The 17,227-nt window shown below is 49.2% G+C and overlaps 4 protein-coding genes across 4 annotated transcripts; 1 reads left to right on the forward strand and 3 right to left on the reverse strand.

The window, feature by feature from the left end:
- Positions 1 to 78: 78 nt before the first annotated feature.
- On the reverse strand, positions 79 to 6,381 carry OGAPODRAFT_77143 (uncharacterized protein; the record flags this gene model as incomplete). The annotated part of the gene is made up of 1 exon (XM_018356282.1): positions 79 to 6,381. One exon carries the CDS (start codon positions 6,379 to 6,381, stop codon positions 79 to 81), a length of 6,303 nt encoding a protein of 2,100 aa, XP_018209849.1.
- Positions 6,382 to 6,548: 167 nt separating this feature from the next.
- Positions 6,549 to 7,800, forward strand: OGAPODRAFT_16822 (E1 alpha subunit of the pyruvate dehydrogenase complex). Its single transcript, XM_018354691.1, has one exon. It carries the CDS (start codon positions 6,589 to 6,591, stop codon positions 7,771 to 7,773), a length of 1,185 nt encoding a protein of 394 aa, XP_018209850.1. The 5' UTR covers positions 6,549 to 6,588; the 3' UTR covers positions 7,774 to 7,800.
- On the reverse strand, positions 7,785 to 14,407 carry OGAPODRAFT_16827 (uncharacterized protein). The gene has a single exon (XM_018354692.1). It carries the CDS (start codon positions 10,443 to 10,445, stop codon positions 7,824 to 7,826), a length of 2,622 nt encoding a protein of 873 aa, XP_018209851.1. The 5' UTR covers positions 10,446 to 14,407; the 3' UTR covers positions 7,785 to 7,823.
- A 40-nt stretch (positions 14,408 to 14,447) lies between these two features.
- Positions 14,448 to 17,169, reverse strand: OGAPODRAFT_89134 (uncharacterized protein). The gene is made up of 3 exons (XM_018356929.1): positions 15,451 to 17,169; positions 15,257 to 15,389; positions 14,448 to 15,222 (listed from the first exon to the last, which is right to left on the reverse strand). The coding sequence occupies exons 1-3, from the start codon at positions 16,977 to 16,979 to the stop codon at positions 15,178 to 15,180; spliced, it is 1,707 nt and encodes a 568-aa protein (XP_018209852.1). The 5' UTR covers positions 16,980 to 17,169; the 3' UTR covers positions 14,448 to 15,177.
- Positions 17,170 to 17,227: the final 58 nt, after the last annotated feature.

Here is a 17,227-nt window from a genome sequence, read left to right on the forward strand (position 1 = left end):
AGCTACAAATACTTGAGTGTGCTTGTAGGTGACCAATGACATGCTTGGGAGCATCGAAAGACACTAAATATATTGTAACTAAAGCACCTTCACATCCAACTCTATCTGTTTATCTGTGTCAATGTAGGAGTCGCAAACACACCATATACCAAGTTTGTGCTCTCCAGCGTCTGGTATGGTGAAGCTCAAACGCACCTGCTGGGACTTGCTGGAAATCGCAAGCTTTTTAATGGCGTACAATTCCTTCCTCTTGTGTTCGCCTACAACAATCCACCAATTTTCCATCTTTTTGCAGGGGAACCGAGGACAAACGGCGTCCAGTTCTTCTACTTCCTCGTCCCGTTCAATGTTTACCACAATTTCCTTGGGCTGGTTTGCTCTGATAGGCTCGTCGAGATGTAATTCGTAAGACAGTTCCAGGTTTGGGTACTTGTTGACAAAGTCGGCAACGCTTCCAAGTTGTTTTTCATTAAGTGTTCTGAGCAGCTCGTCTCTGTCGTCGTCCTCAAGCGCCATGATGTCATACACGGTCTCAATTTTCTTTGCCTCACATTCTTTTAGGATGTCTTCGCTGAAGTAAGGAATCTGCTTCAAAGGGTTGTCGTTAGCCCACATTGCCTGGACAACCATCTGTGTCAGATCCATCGCAGTCATCGCATTCAGGAAACCTTCACTTGAGAGAACATCAACGGCTGCATAAAGCAGGTTCACAACTTTCAATAGAATATTCTTCAGATCTGCCGTTAGGTCTGGGGGCAGATTGATTCTCGAAAGATGAGCCTGGATCAGAATGAAACACTTGAATGACGGGGATTCAAAGTTCTTGATGCTTGCGCTTCTCAATGGAAGTCGGTTGTAAAGCTTTGCTAAGAACTCGTCTTCATGGTTCCGGATAGGTAGATCGTCAAACTCATGAGCAGAAGCAACGACTTCCAAGAGTCCTCGCAAATTGGTTTTGTTGTTGAGAGATAGCGAAAACGTTTGCATAGTCACAAACGAAACATTGTAATACGCGGATATCATGCAGCCGTTCAGAGGCTTAATTTCATCACCAAGCTCCTCTTCCTCTTCCTGTTCCACGTCTTCATCAATATCAAGCTCTATAATCTTGGCCTCCACCAAATCGTTCAGTGTGTTTTCGACAAGCTCCGACAAATATTCAGAAATACCATCCTCGCTCGTATCTCTCAGACCATAATAGCTGGGATTGCCTTGTAGTCTTCTGTAGAAGTAGGAATACGTGATCCAATCAACACAGTCCTGTCTGTTTCTAATTAGTTGGGTGCTAATATCATTCACAAATGCATCGTGGATATGATACGCCAGCTGACTCTCAATTGGCAGCGACTCACCTAGGAACTTCTTGTAATAGCCGATTTTCTCTTCGTTTGTGAGAATCAAGGCCTTGGAAGTGGCGTTCGGATTTCTCGAAAGGCCCACCATCTCGAGGATATCGTTGATCGGGTAATCAATGTACCTATGCTCCTTTCCTTCATACGTCTGCGTGGTCATAATAATGACAAACTCCGCAGCCGGAGACCAATAACAGGTGTCCTTGGTGGCCATTAGACATGTCAACGCTCCTGCAGAATATAGTTTCTCAACAAGAACTCGGTCACTGTTTGTCATCCCTGTATAGTAGAAGCCAATGCCGTACTTGAGAACTTCCTTCAAAGAGGAATCATGCACCCGGTCCAGATATTTTTCAATGCTTTCCAGATCGGTTCTCAGCCAGTTGGCATCGTCTTTTGTCATTAATCTGATCAGCTCCTTGGCAACATCAACGCAGTGGCTCCTGGTTGGTACAAATAGAACACATCTTTCCTCGTCAAGATTTCTGATTGCATTGTATGCTGGCCGAATCATTGCCAAAACCATAGATGAATGGTGTGTCAGCTGGTAAGCTTGGAATTTCACTTCGAGAGAATTTTCTCTTTCCTTTGAGTCAAAGTTGAAATTGCATTGCTTGGGGACACCTAACCAATCAGCAACGTCTCCTGAGTTTGCGAGTGAGGACCCAAGAGCAACAATTCGGATCTCCTTCTTCAAGTTAATAGCGATAAACCTGACACGGCTCAGAACAAGCTCGTAAACAGGATCAAACCCAATTGCGTGACAATCATCTGCAATAACGAGCTCTATCGATTGTATATTTTTCCTCTGCTGCCAACGTCTGGAGATTAGATCAAACTGCTCGGGCGTTGCCAAGATCAAATGCGAACCTCCTAGCAGTTTCAAGTCCGCGCTTAATTCGCCCGTCAGCTTGTTGATTTCTTTGCCCCCAAACAGTGGGCCTAAAACCTTTTTCCAGCGTTTTGAGAGCTGATCAATTTGATATTGGTCAGTTGTGAGATAAACGGCCCGACCTTTTTCTTCATTCCAATGGCTCAGCAACGCAAGTTCCGCAATAGTTGTTTTCCCGCAACCTTTAGAGCAAAAACACAGTGTGCTCTCTGATGTATTAAATACAGTATCGAAAACCTGTGATTGGACCCTATTGAAGGTCTTAAAATTGAAAACTTTGCTGAACTCGCCAACTTCACTGGTCTCGATCAAATCAAAGTCCAAAAGGGGTGTAGGCGCAGGGAATTTCTTCGGCATTTTTAGGTTGCTCAACATAATTGGCACCTTTGACTCGCAGTGCAGCCATCGATCACTGATTAAAGACACAAAGTAGTTTGGCTGCGAGGAGTCAATAAAAGGCACGGTGAAATCAATCAGATGAGGCTGGTCAATGTACTTGCTTTGCACAATGAGTGTGGTGTAGTAAAGAAGTTTCTCTGAATCGCAATCTTCCACAAGAAGAATGAATTGCTCACTCCACCCGTGAATATCATAGTCCCATTTCCACGAAGGGATGATTTCTGCCTCCACCTTCAGCAATGACGGAGTAATCGGCTGGGCTTGACATGACATTGTCAATCTAGGAAATTTCTGAAGTAGCTCAAACCCTATTCGTCCGAACCGCTCAGACTTTAAAGCCTGGGCAACCTCGAATTCATCAGAAAGACGCAGATAGTACTTCCAAGGAGTCATAGACCGTTCGGTTGTTTGTATGATTTCAAAAGGAGCCTTGGGAAATTGACGGAACGGCGAGTTCGTCAGCCATAAACGTCTTTCAATGATTTTGCATAGGTCCATCAGTAGAACAGCAAGCCGAGGCCAGCCTTTCTTTAGGGCCATTTCCAGCATGGCCCGGAACAGACGCCCTGCAGACTGAACTACATAGATCATGTCTGCCATTAAAGCAAAGCCCTCAAGGCGAAGCTGTGAAATATACGCCTGAAGGAGAATGCTAATTTTTGCAAGCGGGTCTTCGTTTGACTCGCTCACCGGTATTGGCGCTCTTTCCATCAATTTCTTGATTTCCATCTTTTCTTCCTGTCTGACGGGAATGTATTTGAATTCCTCACTGCTTGCGAACATCCTAAACAGATCACTTTCGTTCATATCCGGATTGAGGTGTTTCGAGTAGTTTCGAATGCTTCGGTAAGAAATATAGTAATGCGATGCGATAGGGCCCATGTTAGTGGTCGTGATTTGGTCTTTTTCAAAGCTGTACTTTATCAACCCGTTTTTTGCCAGCAGCAGAAGAGCGGAGTACGCCAGATCACGCCTTCTTTCGACCAAGTCCGTGTCATTATCGTACTCCATCCCAACATGGTACAAGCTGCGTGAGTGCGACATGCGGACATAGAGATAGGTGTAACCTAGCCATTTTATGCAGTCCTCTAAAGACTGAATTGTGCCCAGCACTATTTCGGCATTGAGGTTGTCCACAAGCTTCGAGATAAGCTGGGATTCGATTGGCAGCTGCTGGTTCAATATGGCAAGGTAATATTTCACCTCGTCTTGGTTGGTGATTATAATACCCTCACCATGAGTATCGTATCTTGGTCTCCCAGCTCTTCCTAGCATTTGAAGAATATCCTGAGGCGAGAGCTCAACCCATGTACCTTTTTCAGGAGAGTAAACATTAGTACCTTTGATAATGACTGTGTGCGCAGGCAGATTGACACCCCACGCCAAAGTTGCGGTGGAAACAAGCACCTTCAGATATCCTTGGGCAAAAAGGTCCTCGGTCGTAGATCTATCTTTCTTGTTCATGCCGGCGTGATGGATTCCAAAGCCCATGGGTAGTACGTTTTTGAGACCCTCATTTGCCGCTTCTTGAGCCTCAGTTCTCAGAATCTCTTGGACCCCTGGAGTGAACTTGATCAAATCCGTCACTCTCTCTGTTTCGATCAGCTTGTCCACTATCCATTTAGCTGTTTTCTCCGTCTCTTTCCTCGAATGAACAAAAATTATCACCTGGTGTCCGTTGGAAAGGTTTTCCACAACTTTATCGTAACACACCTCGTTCATTGCTTGAAAGCGCTTCAATGACTTCTTCTCCGTAATGCCAACAAATTGCTGAGCCAGCGGACATGGACGGTAGGTCGCGTCGAAATAGAACAAACCTTTTTCTTCCACTCGCAAAAACCTGGCAACATCAACATAGTTCGGTAACGTAGCAGATAATCCGACCAGCCTCACCGGTTCCTCATTGTTGTCATCCGTGTATTTGAGAGTTCTTGCAACAATACTCTCCAAAACCGGTCCTCTTATATCGTGCAACAGATGAACTTCATCGAGAATGATCAGCCTGACTAACCGAACATAGGACGCATCGTTCATCTTTCTCGTGATCACATCCCATTTTTCTGGAGTCGTAACCAATATTTGGGTGGTAGCAATCTGGTGTTTAGTGAGATTGGAGTCACCTGTCAGCTCGTTTACAGTTATATTGAACTGACTGAGTCTTCTTTGGAATTCGCGCACCTGTTCTTGCACCAAAGCTTTCAAAGGAGCAATGTATACAATTTTGAAGTCGTTCAGACGTATGGTTTCATCGTCACTCATAAACTTGGAAATCGTTCGCAAAACTGCCAGCATAGCAACATTGGTCTTACCTGCTCCCGTAGGAGCACACATTAGTATGTTCGTATCGTCATGAAAGGCTGCCGGATAAACTTTGGACTGTATTCTATTAAGAGTTGTGGTTTCGTTTGAAGGAAATGCCGTTTGCGCCCATTCCGGCAGCTCAGTAATGTCAATAAGTTTCTCGTCAGCCTGAAATTCAGGTTTCTTAGGAGGAGGTATATGTATTTCCTCCCAGCTTTTGCGAGCGCGTTTGAAAGACCCTTGAGGAAGCTGAAATTTGGTGTTAGTCATGAGATGCGAGCCTTGCTCGAAAATCAGGCTCTCAATATCAATGTATCTAGGCACTTGTTTTTGGACATCCTTCTTTTGTGTGTCAGTTAGTTTCTGTCGTTTAGTTCCTGTCTCTTCGTCGGTATGTTTCCTGATGCCCTTATACTGGTTTACCCAAAACTCCAATCCTCTAGAAATCATGGTGTCAAATATCTGTGACTTTTCTGCCTCTGAGGCTTGAGAAAGCTTGATAGCAAAATATATCTCCAATGGATGCTTTGTAATCTTCCTCACTGTGTCATTGGACTCATAATCAAACAACTGAAGAAGACTAGACTCCAATTTGCGCTTATCGAGTTCCTCCTCAGCAAATTTGGTGAGCAGTTCATTGATGCTCTGAGAAAGTTCTGTGTGTCTGTAGGAGTCAAGATCCTTGAACTCTTGAGCAAGTAGTCGTGTAAGCCAATACTTATCAATTGACTTGATATCGAACTCCTCAGTGTCGGCAGAACCGTCAGCAGTAAGTAAAAGAACGTCGTCGTCAATTTCTTGAGCTTCAAAAGGCTCTTCTTCGTCTTCTTCGTCTTCGTCGTCTTCTTCGTCTTCTTCTTCGTTTTCTGCAGCATCTTCATCCTCCTCATCTATGATTATGCCCCCTTCACCGTCGCCGTCGGGACGTTTCCAATCGTCTATTTCCTTACTCAAATCCAGAACTTTTTGAAAATCCTCGTCCTCAAGCCTTTTACCCATAGTTTCTTCAATAGTACTCTTTCGCTGCAGATCTGTCAGTCGTTCATTTTTCAAAATCTCTAGAATGATGTCGGCCATCGACTGGACAATGTCTCCTGGAACGTCGCTATCCAATTGTTCTGAGCACCAAGCCAGCAGGTCCTCGTATATTTGCTGAGATTTTTCACTCGTAGGCACATAAGTCAGCTCCTCAATAGAGGTGTCAAGGAGCGTCCTCATCGAACGGTTAATCTTCTTCTTTTTCTTTGCCACCCGTAGAGGAGCTTCTTTTGTCTCCCTTTCAACTCTTGAGCCCATCTCCTCAATGCTGATCTTACCAATCACGCTCTGGGGAGTGGTCAAGACAGAAGCCTCGCCTCTGTCATCCATCAATCGTCGGTTGGCCCGCAGGACCTTATTGGACATTTCGTCGTACTTGTACTGGGAATTGGAGGACATGTACTAGATATATTTTTTTGTAATATTTTTCTTTTAAACAGTTATATAAGCACAACAAACTATTCTGTCGCAACTCCCAATTTTTCTCTCGACCGTCGACAAGCGACACTGGAAATTTGCTTTCCGAAACCTCACGGCTCAAGAATTTTTTATTAGAGGGGATAACAGACCACCTTATCTTTTAGCACTTCTCCTCATAATACTTCAATGCTGAGATTTTTATCCAAGAGAGCTCCAATTCGCGTCTCTCCGAGACTGGCCAGAACACTGGCCACCGAGTCCGACATTGTGAGAATTGATTTGCCAGAAACCTCATTCGAGACATATGAGTTGGACGCACCAGAGTTGACTTTCGAAACCGAAAAGAGCACCCTGCTCCAAATGTATAAAGACATGGTCATTATTAGACGAATGGAGATGGCTGCCGACGCTCTTTACAAGGCCAAGAAGATCAGAGGTTTCTGCCATCTTTCTGTTGGACAGGAGGCCATTGCAGTGGGTATTGAAAATGCCATTGATGGTAACGACGATGTGATTACCTCGTACAGATGCCACGGCTTCACTTACATGAGAGGAGCCCCAGTGAAGGCGGTCCTTGGGGAGCTGATGGGAAAGAGATGTGGTGTCTCGTACGGTAAGGGAGGATCCATGCACATGTACGCCCCAGGATTCTACGGAGGAAACGGTATTGTGGGAGCGCAGGTGCCATTGGGAGCAGGTCTTGCCTTTGCCCACCAATACAGAGACAAACCAAACTGCACGTTCACTTTGTACGGAGATGGTGCCGCCAATCAAGGTCAGGTGTTCGAGTCCTTCAACATGGCCAAGCTATGGAACCTGCCATGTGTTTTTGCTTGTGAAAACAACAAGTACGGTATGGGTACGTCTGCCTCGAGATCCTCGGCCATGGTCGAGTACTACAAGAGAGGTCAATACATTCCTGGTCTGAAGGTCAACGGTATGGATATCCTCGCCGTTTACCAGGCCTCCAAGTTCGCCAAGGACTGGTGTATATCCGGTAACGGGCCACTGGTGCTGGAATACGAGACCTACAGATACGGAGGACACTCCATGTCCGACCCAGGTACCACCTACAGAACCAGAGAGGAGGTGCAGAACATGAGATCGAGAAACGATCCTATCTCTGGCCTCAAGGCTCATCTTTTGGAGTTTGGCATTGCTACCGAGGACGAAATCAAGGCCTTTGACAAATCTGCCAGAAAGTACGTTGACGAGCAAGTTAAGGAGGCAGAGATCTCGCCACCACCAGAGGCCAAGATGGACATCCTCTTCGAAGACGTGTACGTTCCAGGTTCCGAGATTCCAGTTTTGAGAGGAAGAATCAGAGACGACTCGTGGTCTTTCGAGAAGAAGGGCTTTGCCTACAAATAGATGTGCTACCCAAAAATACAATGTCAGATTCTTACACAAAAATACACTTCTTACTCGTCCGCAGGCACCTTCATGTAGTTTGGATCGTGCTTGTTTTTCTCGTACTCAGCCGAGTCCACAGTCTCGTACGTGATTACCTCCTGGTAATCGTCGTTGTCAACAACCTCTGTGAACACCGGCTTGGCTCGCGTCCGGGCATCGATCGAGTCGAAGTCACCTTCGCCTTTAGCAGTCACCGGAGGAGACTCCTCGGAGGCAGCAGGGTCCAACGACTTGTACGTGACTGGAGGAACGGCACTTTCTGGCTGAGGAGTCTCGCTGGTGGCAGAATTTTGTTTGGGCTCCTGCTTCTTGCTGCTACTTCTCGACAGCGGGAACAGCTTCTTAGTCAAAGAATTGGCTCTGGATTTCGACTTGGTCTTGGAACCTAACGTACTGGCCCCCTCCAAAGAGTCCACCTTTTTAGGAGTGGATGGAGAGCCTGGAGCAGAGACAGCAGGGACAGAAGTAGTAATTGGAGCCACAAAGGCGCCCGGGGTCGAGGCTGACGCAATAGTGGTTCCGTTCTTGATCTCTGGCTCCTCCTGGATAGGTTCGACGGACCTCTTGGTTTCTGCGAGCTTGGCAATATCGGCCACGTCGGCACCTTTCTCGAGCTGCTCTGTGACAGCGTCAATGCCGGCAGCGTCAATCGCGGCCGCAGCAACGTCGGCCGCGGCTCCCGTGGCGGTCACCGTGGTGATCACCTCCGACGGTGCTTTCGACTTGCTAGGCTTGCTGGATTCAGTAGACGATGGCGAGCTTGCGTCGGCAGTAGGTTCGGCAACGGCAGCAACATCTTTGGAAACGTTCTCATCTGGCTTGCCAGAATCGGCCACAGGAGTAATCGACGCAGCGGTTTCCGGATTTGGCTCATCAGATGACTTCTGAGCAGTGTTGCCTTCTAGCTGAGAACTCTTAATGCCTGGAACGCTCTGGCTGCCGGCATTTTTGGCCTGAACATCTGCACCAACAACACCTGCAGCGGCCCCAACGCCAACAGCTCCAGCGGCACTGTGCTGCTTCTCCTTCTCCTCCTGCTCTTTTCTCTCTTTCGCCTCTCTCTCCTCCTGCTCCTTCCGCTGAGCAGCAAGCTCCTCCTCCTTTCTCTTTCTCTCCTCCTCCTCCGCAAGCCGCTTGCGCTCGGCCTCAGCCTCAATGCGCAACCGCTCCTGCCTTCTGGCTTCTTCAGTTCTCATCTGTTGCTTCTCAAGCTCCCAGTCCTCAATTGCCTTTTCTGCTGCGCTACGCTTCTCGTCCAGCTGTTTCTGGCCCTCGGTACTCAAATGCTCCTTCTTTGCCTGGTGCTGGTCCACATGGCTCTGGATCAAATTAACATGCTCCTGCAGTTTGTCGGCATTGCTCTTGGCCTGCGCATGCTGGGCATCAATAATGGCCACCTTGCGCTCTGCCTCGAGCTTCTTTCTTGTGGCCCCAGCAATGGTGACCTGTTTCTCGTACTTTGACGAAACAAGCCCCTCCAACAGCGCAATCTTGTCCTCGAGCTCTTTCTCCTTCTCGCTCAGCTGGCTCTCTGCCTCATCAGCCTTCTGCTTGTACTCCTCGCCCAAAGCGCGCACTTCCTTCTCCTTCTGAGTCTCGACCTCCTGTTGCTCCTTGGCGTGGGCCAGGGCCTCCGTCAGCTCTTGCCTGCGCTGCTCGGCACGCTCGTGCAGCCCCTCTTTGTCGGTCACGTGCTTCTCAGCAGCCTTTTTCTCGGCCTCCTCGTAGTCGATGGCGTCCTGATCGATCTTGGCCTTCACATCGGCAATATACTGCTCGTACGCCTTCTTGCTGGCAGCCATGTCCTCGTCAAGCTTCTTCATTGGCTTGGCAAACGAGGCCATAATGGCAGCGTTCTCCTTCTCGATGGCAGCAGTGTACTTCTTGAGCTCTTTGGCAAGCTTCGACTCATCTTTCTTGACAAACTTCTCCTCTTCCTCCTTGGCACGCAATTCGTCCCGCTTGAAGTTCTCCTGCACTTGCTCGTCCACCTGTTTCAAAACTGGAGCAACTCTCTTTTTAGCAATTTCGTAGATTTGCGCCTCGGTCAGCTTCAGCCCAGCACCGAGATTTAGCACTCGGTCCATATTTTGCACCTGTGTATTGTTCAGTGCCTGCGACGCTAAAAGCTTGTTTTCCTTGTACCGATTGAGCATCTTGGGCTTGTCGAAGGTCGCCTCGATCTCGTCGGCGGGCGCAACAAGCGGCTCCGACTGGCCAGCCGGCTCAGTCTCGCCTATCGGCTCTTCGTCCTCCACCACGTCGCCTGTCGTCTCCTCAAGCGCCTCTTCGGAGGCAGTGTCTGCAACAGGCTCGTTTTCTGGCTCAGCAGGCTTCTGTGTGTCTGTCGTCTCTGTCTGTGGCTCCACAGCTTCTTCCTGCTTCGCCTCCTGTGTCTCTGACTCGGCATCCGATTTCTGCTCCGTGGCTGGTTCTGTCAGTGGCTCGTTTTCCTTGGTCTTCTCCTGCTTTGGTGCTGCGTGAGGGCTCCTTCCTTTTGGACGGAACGGAGAAACCCAGATATTGTCCTTGGAAGCGCTGGCCACACGCTTCAATTGGGTCACCACACCAGTCCTGGTCGACTTGGAGGGCGACGGCGTCAACAGGTCTGCGATTTCTGCGGACGGCATTGATTAATTGTCTTAGTATTTCTTAGCAATAAATGCTGCACTTGAAATTTCGCTACCCCAAATAGGGTTGCTCGATTAGGACATGTTGCCGAAAACGGAATATTCGTACCATTACTTAATCTCTTACTTACTCTCTTCCAGCGGAACCTGGGCTGCCAGCTGGACAGTCGTGGACTCTGGCGTGATGTTCGAGTGGTGACCGGCCTTCTTCAGCTCGGCTAGCCGCTTGGCCTCCTCGTGCACCTGTTTCGCGTCACTGGCCACCTCTGTGTAGAACTTGTGGATTCTCGAGCCCAGCTTGTCGTTCTTGAACTTGTCGAAATAGCTATCGAGCTTTGTGCGGCCAATAGCAATCTTGCTATCCAGACCAAGCTGTGAGTTGGCCTGGTTTAGCAGCTGCTGGTTCTTGTCCTGGATATGGTACTTGGAGTCCAAATTCGACAGAAATTGTTTGAAGTTTGACGAGATGCCGTTCTTCTGGTCAAACTCGACCGCCTTCTGCACAAGCCCGTCCGAAAGGGCGTACCCTTGCGACAGGTACTCGGCCAAAATCGTTGTCTTGGGCTTATCTTCCTGCGGAATGTCGCCACTAGCTGGAGCGCTCACCTCAGCCGGCTTCAGCTCGCTCGTCGGCACAATAGGCTGCTTGGCCAGGCCCTCGCCAATGACCTTAATGTTGCCGCCACCTAGCTCGGCACCGTTCAACAACAGTGCCGTGGAAACAGCACTCGCATTCACAAACTCCACCTTGACCGTCTTGGTCTTTTCGTTCTTGTCGACGGTGGCTATCGTCTTGGTCTTGCCGCAGAAATTGAAAAACTCCTCCACCTCGGAGTCTGACACCTCCAATGGGATGCCGGAAGCAAGAATTGTAGAAGACATTTAATCTTATGTTCTGCACACCCTAGCACTATATATATGCAACGGTTGCTTTTTGGTGGTGCTAGGTGTGCACACCCGCACACCACAGTAGCATGTGCAGCAGAGCTTAGCCACTCAGCAATTTCACGTCATCGTTTCGTGTCTTTGTCAATTCTTTCCGCACAGCCAGGACGCTGTCGACGATGACGGCATCCACGCCTGCCGCCATCTCCAGCTTGGCGTTTTCAGGGTCGTTGTTTGCTGCGCCATACGTCACGCACACCAGTCCGCTCGCCTTCACCACGGAGGCGAGTCTAGGACACGTCACAATGGTGTCGGCAGCAGACACGATTCCCAGCAAATTCCATTTGCGGGCAAATCTGATGGCGCTCTGCAGCGAACTGGCCCGCACGTCGGCCATTGGCTGTGTCCCCGCCTCCGTGAGGTACAAAATCGGGATCGATGGCTGTTTCAAGGAAAGCAGCACACACACGTCTGGGTGGAACGACGAGAAAATGATGTCTCTTCCATCCGCGTTCTCATACACCACTTTTAGCACTGTATCGACGTAATGGTTCAGGTCGATCGCGATCTGGCCCATGTCCTCGTGCTCGGCCTCGTCCAGCATCGGATATTTGCACTCGATATTGAAGCCGACGTTTTTCGGCACTTTCTTGAACAGCTCCACCAACGTCACAAACGAGGACGCAATCGAGGACCCACGCGAGTTTCCCTTGTACTGTTTGAGTTTCCATGTCTTGGTGAGCTTCATCCGCTCGTTCTCGGGCGAGATGTCGTCGCTATCCTTCTCCTTAGGAACAGACGTGTGCGGCTCGAACGACGCGGCCCGGCCACGTGACTTCTTGTAAAGGTAGTAGTCGTCTCTGCTCTCCTTGATGCCGTTCTGCTTATTGGAGTCAGTATTATTGAGTCCGAGGAACTGCTCAAGAGTCAGCGCATGCATAGGAACGTCCATGCCAGACTCGGCGACCAAAAAGTCATGGTACACGACAGGAACGTGATCCTTGGTCAGCTGAACGTCGAACTCGACATACGAGGCTCCTAACGACGCTGCCGCAATAAACGACTCGACCGTGTTTTCTCCAAGCTGCAGCGATTTACGGTCGCGGCTGTTCATTCCGTTTCCGCGGTGGCCAATGACTCGTGACGAAACCAAAGACTTCCAGTACGTTTCTGGTCTGTCGAGCACCATCTTTGGATGTCTGAACGGCGTAATTAGCATGATCTCGAACTTGATGGTTCCCAGCACCTCCAGCGTGTCGCACTCCAGGATTGGCAGACTGATCGAGTTCGACAGGGACCGCAGATTCGGGCCCACTTTGGTGTACGCAGACCGTAGCAGAGCAGCTGCTCGCCCCAGAATCTTCTTCTCCTTATTTTCCTCCACCGACTGGTATGTAGGCACTATGTCGAAGAAAATCACCGTGTCCAGAGGATCCTTATCGACGCATTTGAAGCTAATAGGGTCGCTGGCACCTCCGTGGTTGTCGTCCAACGGCAAATCCAAAAGCACCGACGGCTGGTCCAAGTTCTTGGCGTTGATAACGATCGACAGCGCAGTGTCGAGTTCGGTGCTATGGGCCTTGGACAACGGAACTCGCTTCAAGTCAATCGCAGGCGTCTTGTCTCTTAGATCAGTGGTTCCCAGAGTAATAAGAATCAGCGACTCGTTGGGTTTCAAGTACTGGTGACCAAAAGACTTGACAGGACGAGCGTTTGGCGATGCAGATCGCTGCTGTTTCAGATGTTTGAGGACGTTGTGGTCGTTGTTGCTGTCGGAAATCCTATCCAAACTGGTGGCCAGCTCGCTCATGTTGTACGGCTTGGTCTGCGGCGATAACACAGGAGAAATAGGTTTGGACTCCAGCAGCTTATAAGGATCGTAGTCCTTTGGAGTGAGACTCCGAGCAATGTCCAGATGGCCTCTCAGGCAAGCGTGTTCTCGCGGCGTCCAGCCGCTGAGGTCTTGCAAATCAAACTTGGCCCCATGATCGATAAGTAGCTGGACCACGTCTTTGTATCCTTCAGCGGCCGCCACGAAAACAGGCGTCCATCCAAACGTGGCCTCGCCCAGCTCTGTGTTTGCTCCCCTGGATAACAGGAACTCGACAGATTTCCGGAGATCCAGCTTGGCTGCAATATAGAGCGCTGTTTCCTTGGTGTCTGGGTCTGCGTAGTCGATGCTGGCTCCTTTACATCTGAGTAGCGACTCGATGATTTCCGGAGAGTCCAGTCGCGTGGCTATGAGAAGTAGCTCAGGACAGGTCAGAACAACCTTATCGTTCATGGCATCAATCAGTACGGCTGTGGTCCTTGGGTGGGTGCCGAGAATTGAAAGATGCAAGGGCGTCAGCAGCTCAGAGTCCCCCCACACATGTTTGTCGTCCAAAGAAATGTTCTCGTTGTAAAGCCCCCATTTTTTCAGAAATTCAAGAATAATATGGGTTACCTGTTTGAGGCCGTATTGTGCCGCGTAGTGGAGTGGAGTCCGTTTGTACGTGTCTTTCTGCAAAATGGCAAACTTCAAGTGCGCAGGCAGGTGCTCAAAAATGTACAGCAGACCCTGCGAAGAATCATTCGAGTTGATTCCGTCGGGGCCAAAGGTTGACACCAGTCTGAAATTAATATCCGCAGGCGTATGGGCCACCGGGATGGTCTGGTTCTCCACCTGCTGCTCCTTCTTCTTGACATACTGTTTTCCCAGAGCAATGACATGGTGGTGAATGAAGTTTCTGCCGCTAATGTCAGAAGAATCAGACAAAATGGGGATGATCTCCAAAAGCTCGTCGATACACTTATAGCTCAGGTTCAGGGTCGCCTTGTTGAGCAGCGAAATCAGCAGCTTCAAGGGAGCAAGAACAGGAGACATAAAGTCCTTGATCAAAGCCTGGTTCAGGCTCTCGGGGTCATCTTTCTGGATGTGCTCCAGATAGTTATCCATCGGGGTAGGTTTGAAGGGCTTGACGCCTCCGTTGTAAGGGCCTGCCGGTGGTAAAAGGGACGACGACGACGAGCTGATTATGTTCATGTCTATATTGGAGATCGACGATGCAGCAGAGGAGTTCATGTTCTTGTTTGCCTGTTGCACAGCCGTTTCATTGTACATGTCGATCGGAATAGGGTTCTTGTTAGTCTCGTTGGAAGGAAGCAGCTGGTTCAGATACAAATTGATCTGATTCAAATTACGGATGATGTCAGACTCGTTGGAGAAAGGCAGCGGGTAAATACGAGCACTGAGGTAGACTTCCTGCCGGTTGGTTCCGACTTTCTTATCGAGCTTTTTGAGAATCTTCCGAAAGCCGCGTCTGTTCAGCTCGCCAAACCATTTCAGGTTACGGAAACAGTTGCGCAACTCGAGCATGATGCCTATCACCTCGTCTGCCTCTTCGTCGTCATTGAACTGCAGCTGTGACGGCGCCAGAACACTTGTTATCTTCTTGAGACGCCTCTCGTACTCATTGTACTGCTTGTTGTAAAAATCGTCAACTTTTTCTATATTTCGGTCAAGATTGAAGAAAAAAGAAGCGAGCTCTGCCCGAATGTCGGGGTCGTTCAAAGTGTCCGCCTCGGGGTCTTTTGCCAAGAGCTCTAACTGCTGCTGGGAAATGGCCTTGATCTGTTTTTTCAGGGCCTTGTAATTCATGTACGAGTGTTGCCATTCCGGGACCTGGTGCCCCAGGAACGTCTTTCCAAACTTCATGTCCAACTAACGATGAAATCTAAACAACTATTATTGTCTGGCGTACCTGAGATTTATACGACTCTTCTCCACGTGAGCAGCGTCACGCCTCGCACCGTCCGCCTACACTCTATACACCTCACACCACACGTGTTCTCGTTGCTACCAGTCCTAATAGTCCGGACAGAGGCCGTCGCTCTTGACGAGACGGTAAACCTGATGTGTTAGTAAAAACAATGCTGGTACTTACATCGTGCACGGATGCGTTGACAAACTGTCTGGCCTCGAGCGTCATCCAGATCTTAAGCATGTGTAGCTTGTCGCTGTTCTGTAGTATTAGTTTACCATCCTGGAAACTAAGTTTCCGCAAGATTGGCAACGATCTATGCCTTGTTAGTATTCATTCAGTACGTGGGGAAGCCCACATTCCATGCAAATACACACCTCGCAAAAAGGTCGAGGTCCGGATCCAGTTGGCGTCCGATACCTTCCATGAGCAATATTGCCACTATCACCGTGATGAAGTCCCCGTCCATGCGGACATGGTGCGAGCGCACCATGCCGAGCATTTGGTCTAGCAAGTCTCCAATTGAAATCGATCCCAGTGTGAATGTCCGCTGTTTCACTCTATTGACAAGTCTCTCTACCTTCATTTTGAACACTTCCGTGTCAATGGCCGATCCTGGTGTTTTCGAGCGCTCTATCATCAGCGTGCCTGCCTGGTAGCCGTCAAACTGCGACAGAGCATTGAACAACGAGATGAAGTTGTATCTATCGGTGTCATCAAGCTCTGTCACCAGACCCGCGTCGATCAGACATATTTGAGGATGGTAGCCCTCTTCATCCAGTTTGTCGAGCTCCGCCATCAGCTCAGACGCATGGTTGATCTTGCGCAGACGAGCCATCAGCTGGTCTGTCTCCAGCTCGTCCGAGGTGACCTTGCGCGTCTTTCTATCCCGCTGCACAAAGCGAACAAAAATATTGCCCGGGTGCAAGTCGGCATGAATAAAGTTGTCTAAAATAAGCATTTTGAGGAAAGCGTCTATCATGCTGTCGCTGACCTCTTTGGTGATGTGTTTACCTCCTTTGGTGAGGTCTAGTATCTTTGTCATCGAGAGGCCTTTGATTTCCTGTTCCACGAGCACTTTTCGCGAACTAATATTCATGAACGGCTTTGGGAAACGGATCTCGTCGCCAGGGAACTTTTCCTTGAACCTCAGCAAGTTGTGGCCCTCTATTCTGAGGTCAAGCTGCATCTTCATCAAGATAGAGAACTGTTCCACCTCTTGAGGTAAAGAGAGCCACTCCATGGTAGGAATGACGTCTATCGCGTTCGCAAAGAACCGCATAAGGCGCAGGTCTCTCTCAATTTTGACCTCAATGTTTGGATGCACAACCTTGACAGCAACGTATTGCTCGTGGTCGTCCTCGGCAAACTTCTTGTTGAGCTTCGCCTTGTACACTTGCGCAATGGCTCCACAGCCAATAGGCACGGGATCAAACTCGTCAAACACCTCCTCCAGCTTGTTCCCGCCAAAGGTGCTCTCAATGATCTGTCTGGTGTAGCGGAACGAGTGGGACTTTGCATTGGAGTGCAATTGAGCCAGCTCCTCGCACAGGCCTTTGGAAAATATATCGGTACGCGAGGCGGCCCATTGACCAAGCTTGATGAAGGAGGCCCCCGCTAGCTCTGCCAGATGACGAACCAGCCGATACCATAGCAACGCTCCCGAGGTGTCGCCCTGCTTGTTGCGTTTGCCAAAGAAAACTATCGGATAGGTCGCAAGCAGAGGTATAAATAGGGATGTGAGCTCCACAAACCGCGTGACAGTAATCACCGGCTCCCAGATGTAATCCAGCAGCCAGTACTTGATGTAGTAGAACCAGCCGGTGTATTTGCGGCTCTTCTGCACGCGGCGGATCTCGTTGGACTCGTTTTCTAGTTCCGTTTGCGAGGCAGCATAGAGCCCCATCTCGTAGGTGGGCTGCTGAGAGTCTACCACCAGCTGGTTTTTGTTGCTCAAAACAAGAGGGTTCTTGTACAGGCCTCTGGACACCCTTGCGTCGTTCAAAAGTGAATTCTGGCACCAGTACGCGGTCAGCACACCGGCCCCGGCCCCAAGAGCCAGCCTGATGCTGCGCTTGTGGACAATTGGCAGCGCTAGGCGGAACATGGCAAATAAATTAATATTTATTTTTATTTTTCGCCGTAGCAACTAAG

The sequence above is a fragment of the Ogataea polymorpha genome, assembly GCF_001664045.1.
Source record: "Ogataea polymorpha strain NCYC 495 leu1.1 chromosome Unknown OGAPOscaffold_5, whole genome shotgun sequence".
Classification (NCBI taxonomy): domain Eukaryota; kingdom Fungi; phylum Ascomycota; class Pichiomycetes; order Pichiales; family Pichiaceae; genus Ogataea; species Ogataea polymorpha.

What these genes read in the sequence shown, in the direction of transcription:
- OGAPODRAFT_16822 (XM_018354691.1), top strand. Translation starts at nt 6,589, where the DNA reads ATGCTGAGATTTTTATCCAAGAGAGCTCCAATTCGCGTCTCTCCGAGA.
- OGAPODRAFT_16827 (XM_018354692.1), bottom strand. Translation starts at nt 10,445, where the DNA reads ATGCCGTCCGCAGAAATCGCAGACCTGTTGACGCCGTCGCCCTCCAAG.
- OGAPODRAFT_89134 (XM_018356929.1), bottom strand. Translation starts at nt 16,979, where the DNA reads ATGGGGCTCTATGCTGCCTCGCAAACGGAACTAGAAAACGAGTCCAAC. An exon ending in GACCTCGACCTTTTTGCGAG is followed by an intron (nt 15,390 to 15,450) that starts GTGTGTATTTGC and finishes AACAAGGCATAG; the next exon opens with ATCGTTGCCAATCTTGCGGA. An exon ending in TCAACGCATCCGTGCACGAT is followed by an intron (nt 15,223 to 15,256) that starts GTAAGTACCAGC and finishes CTAACACATCAG; the next exon opens with GTTTACCGTCTCGTCAAGAG.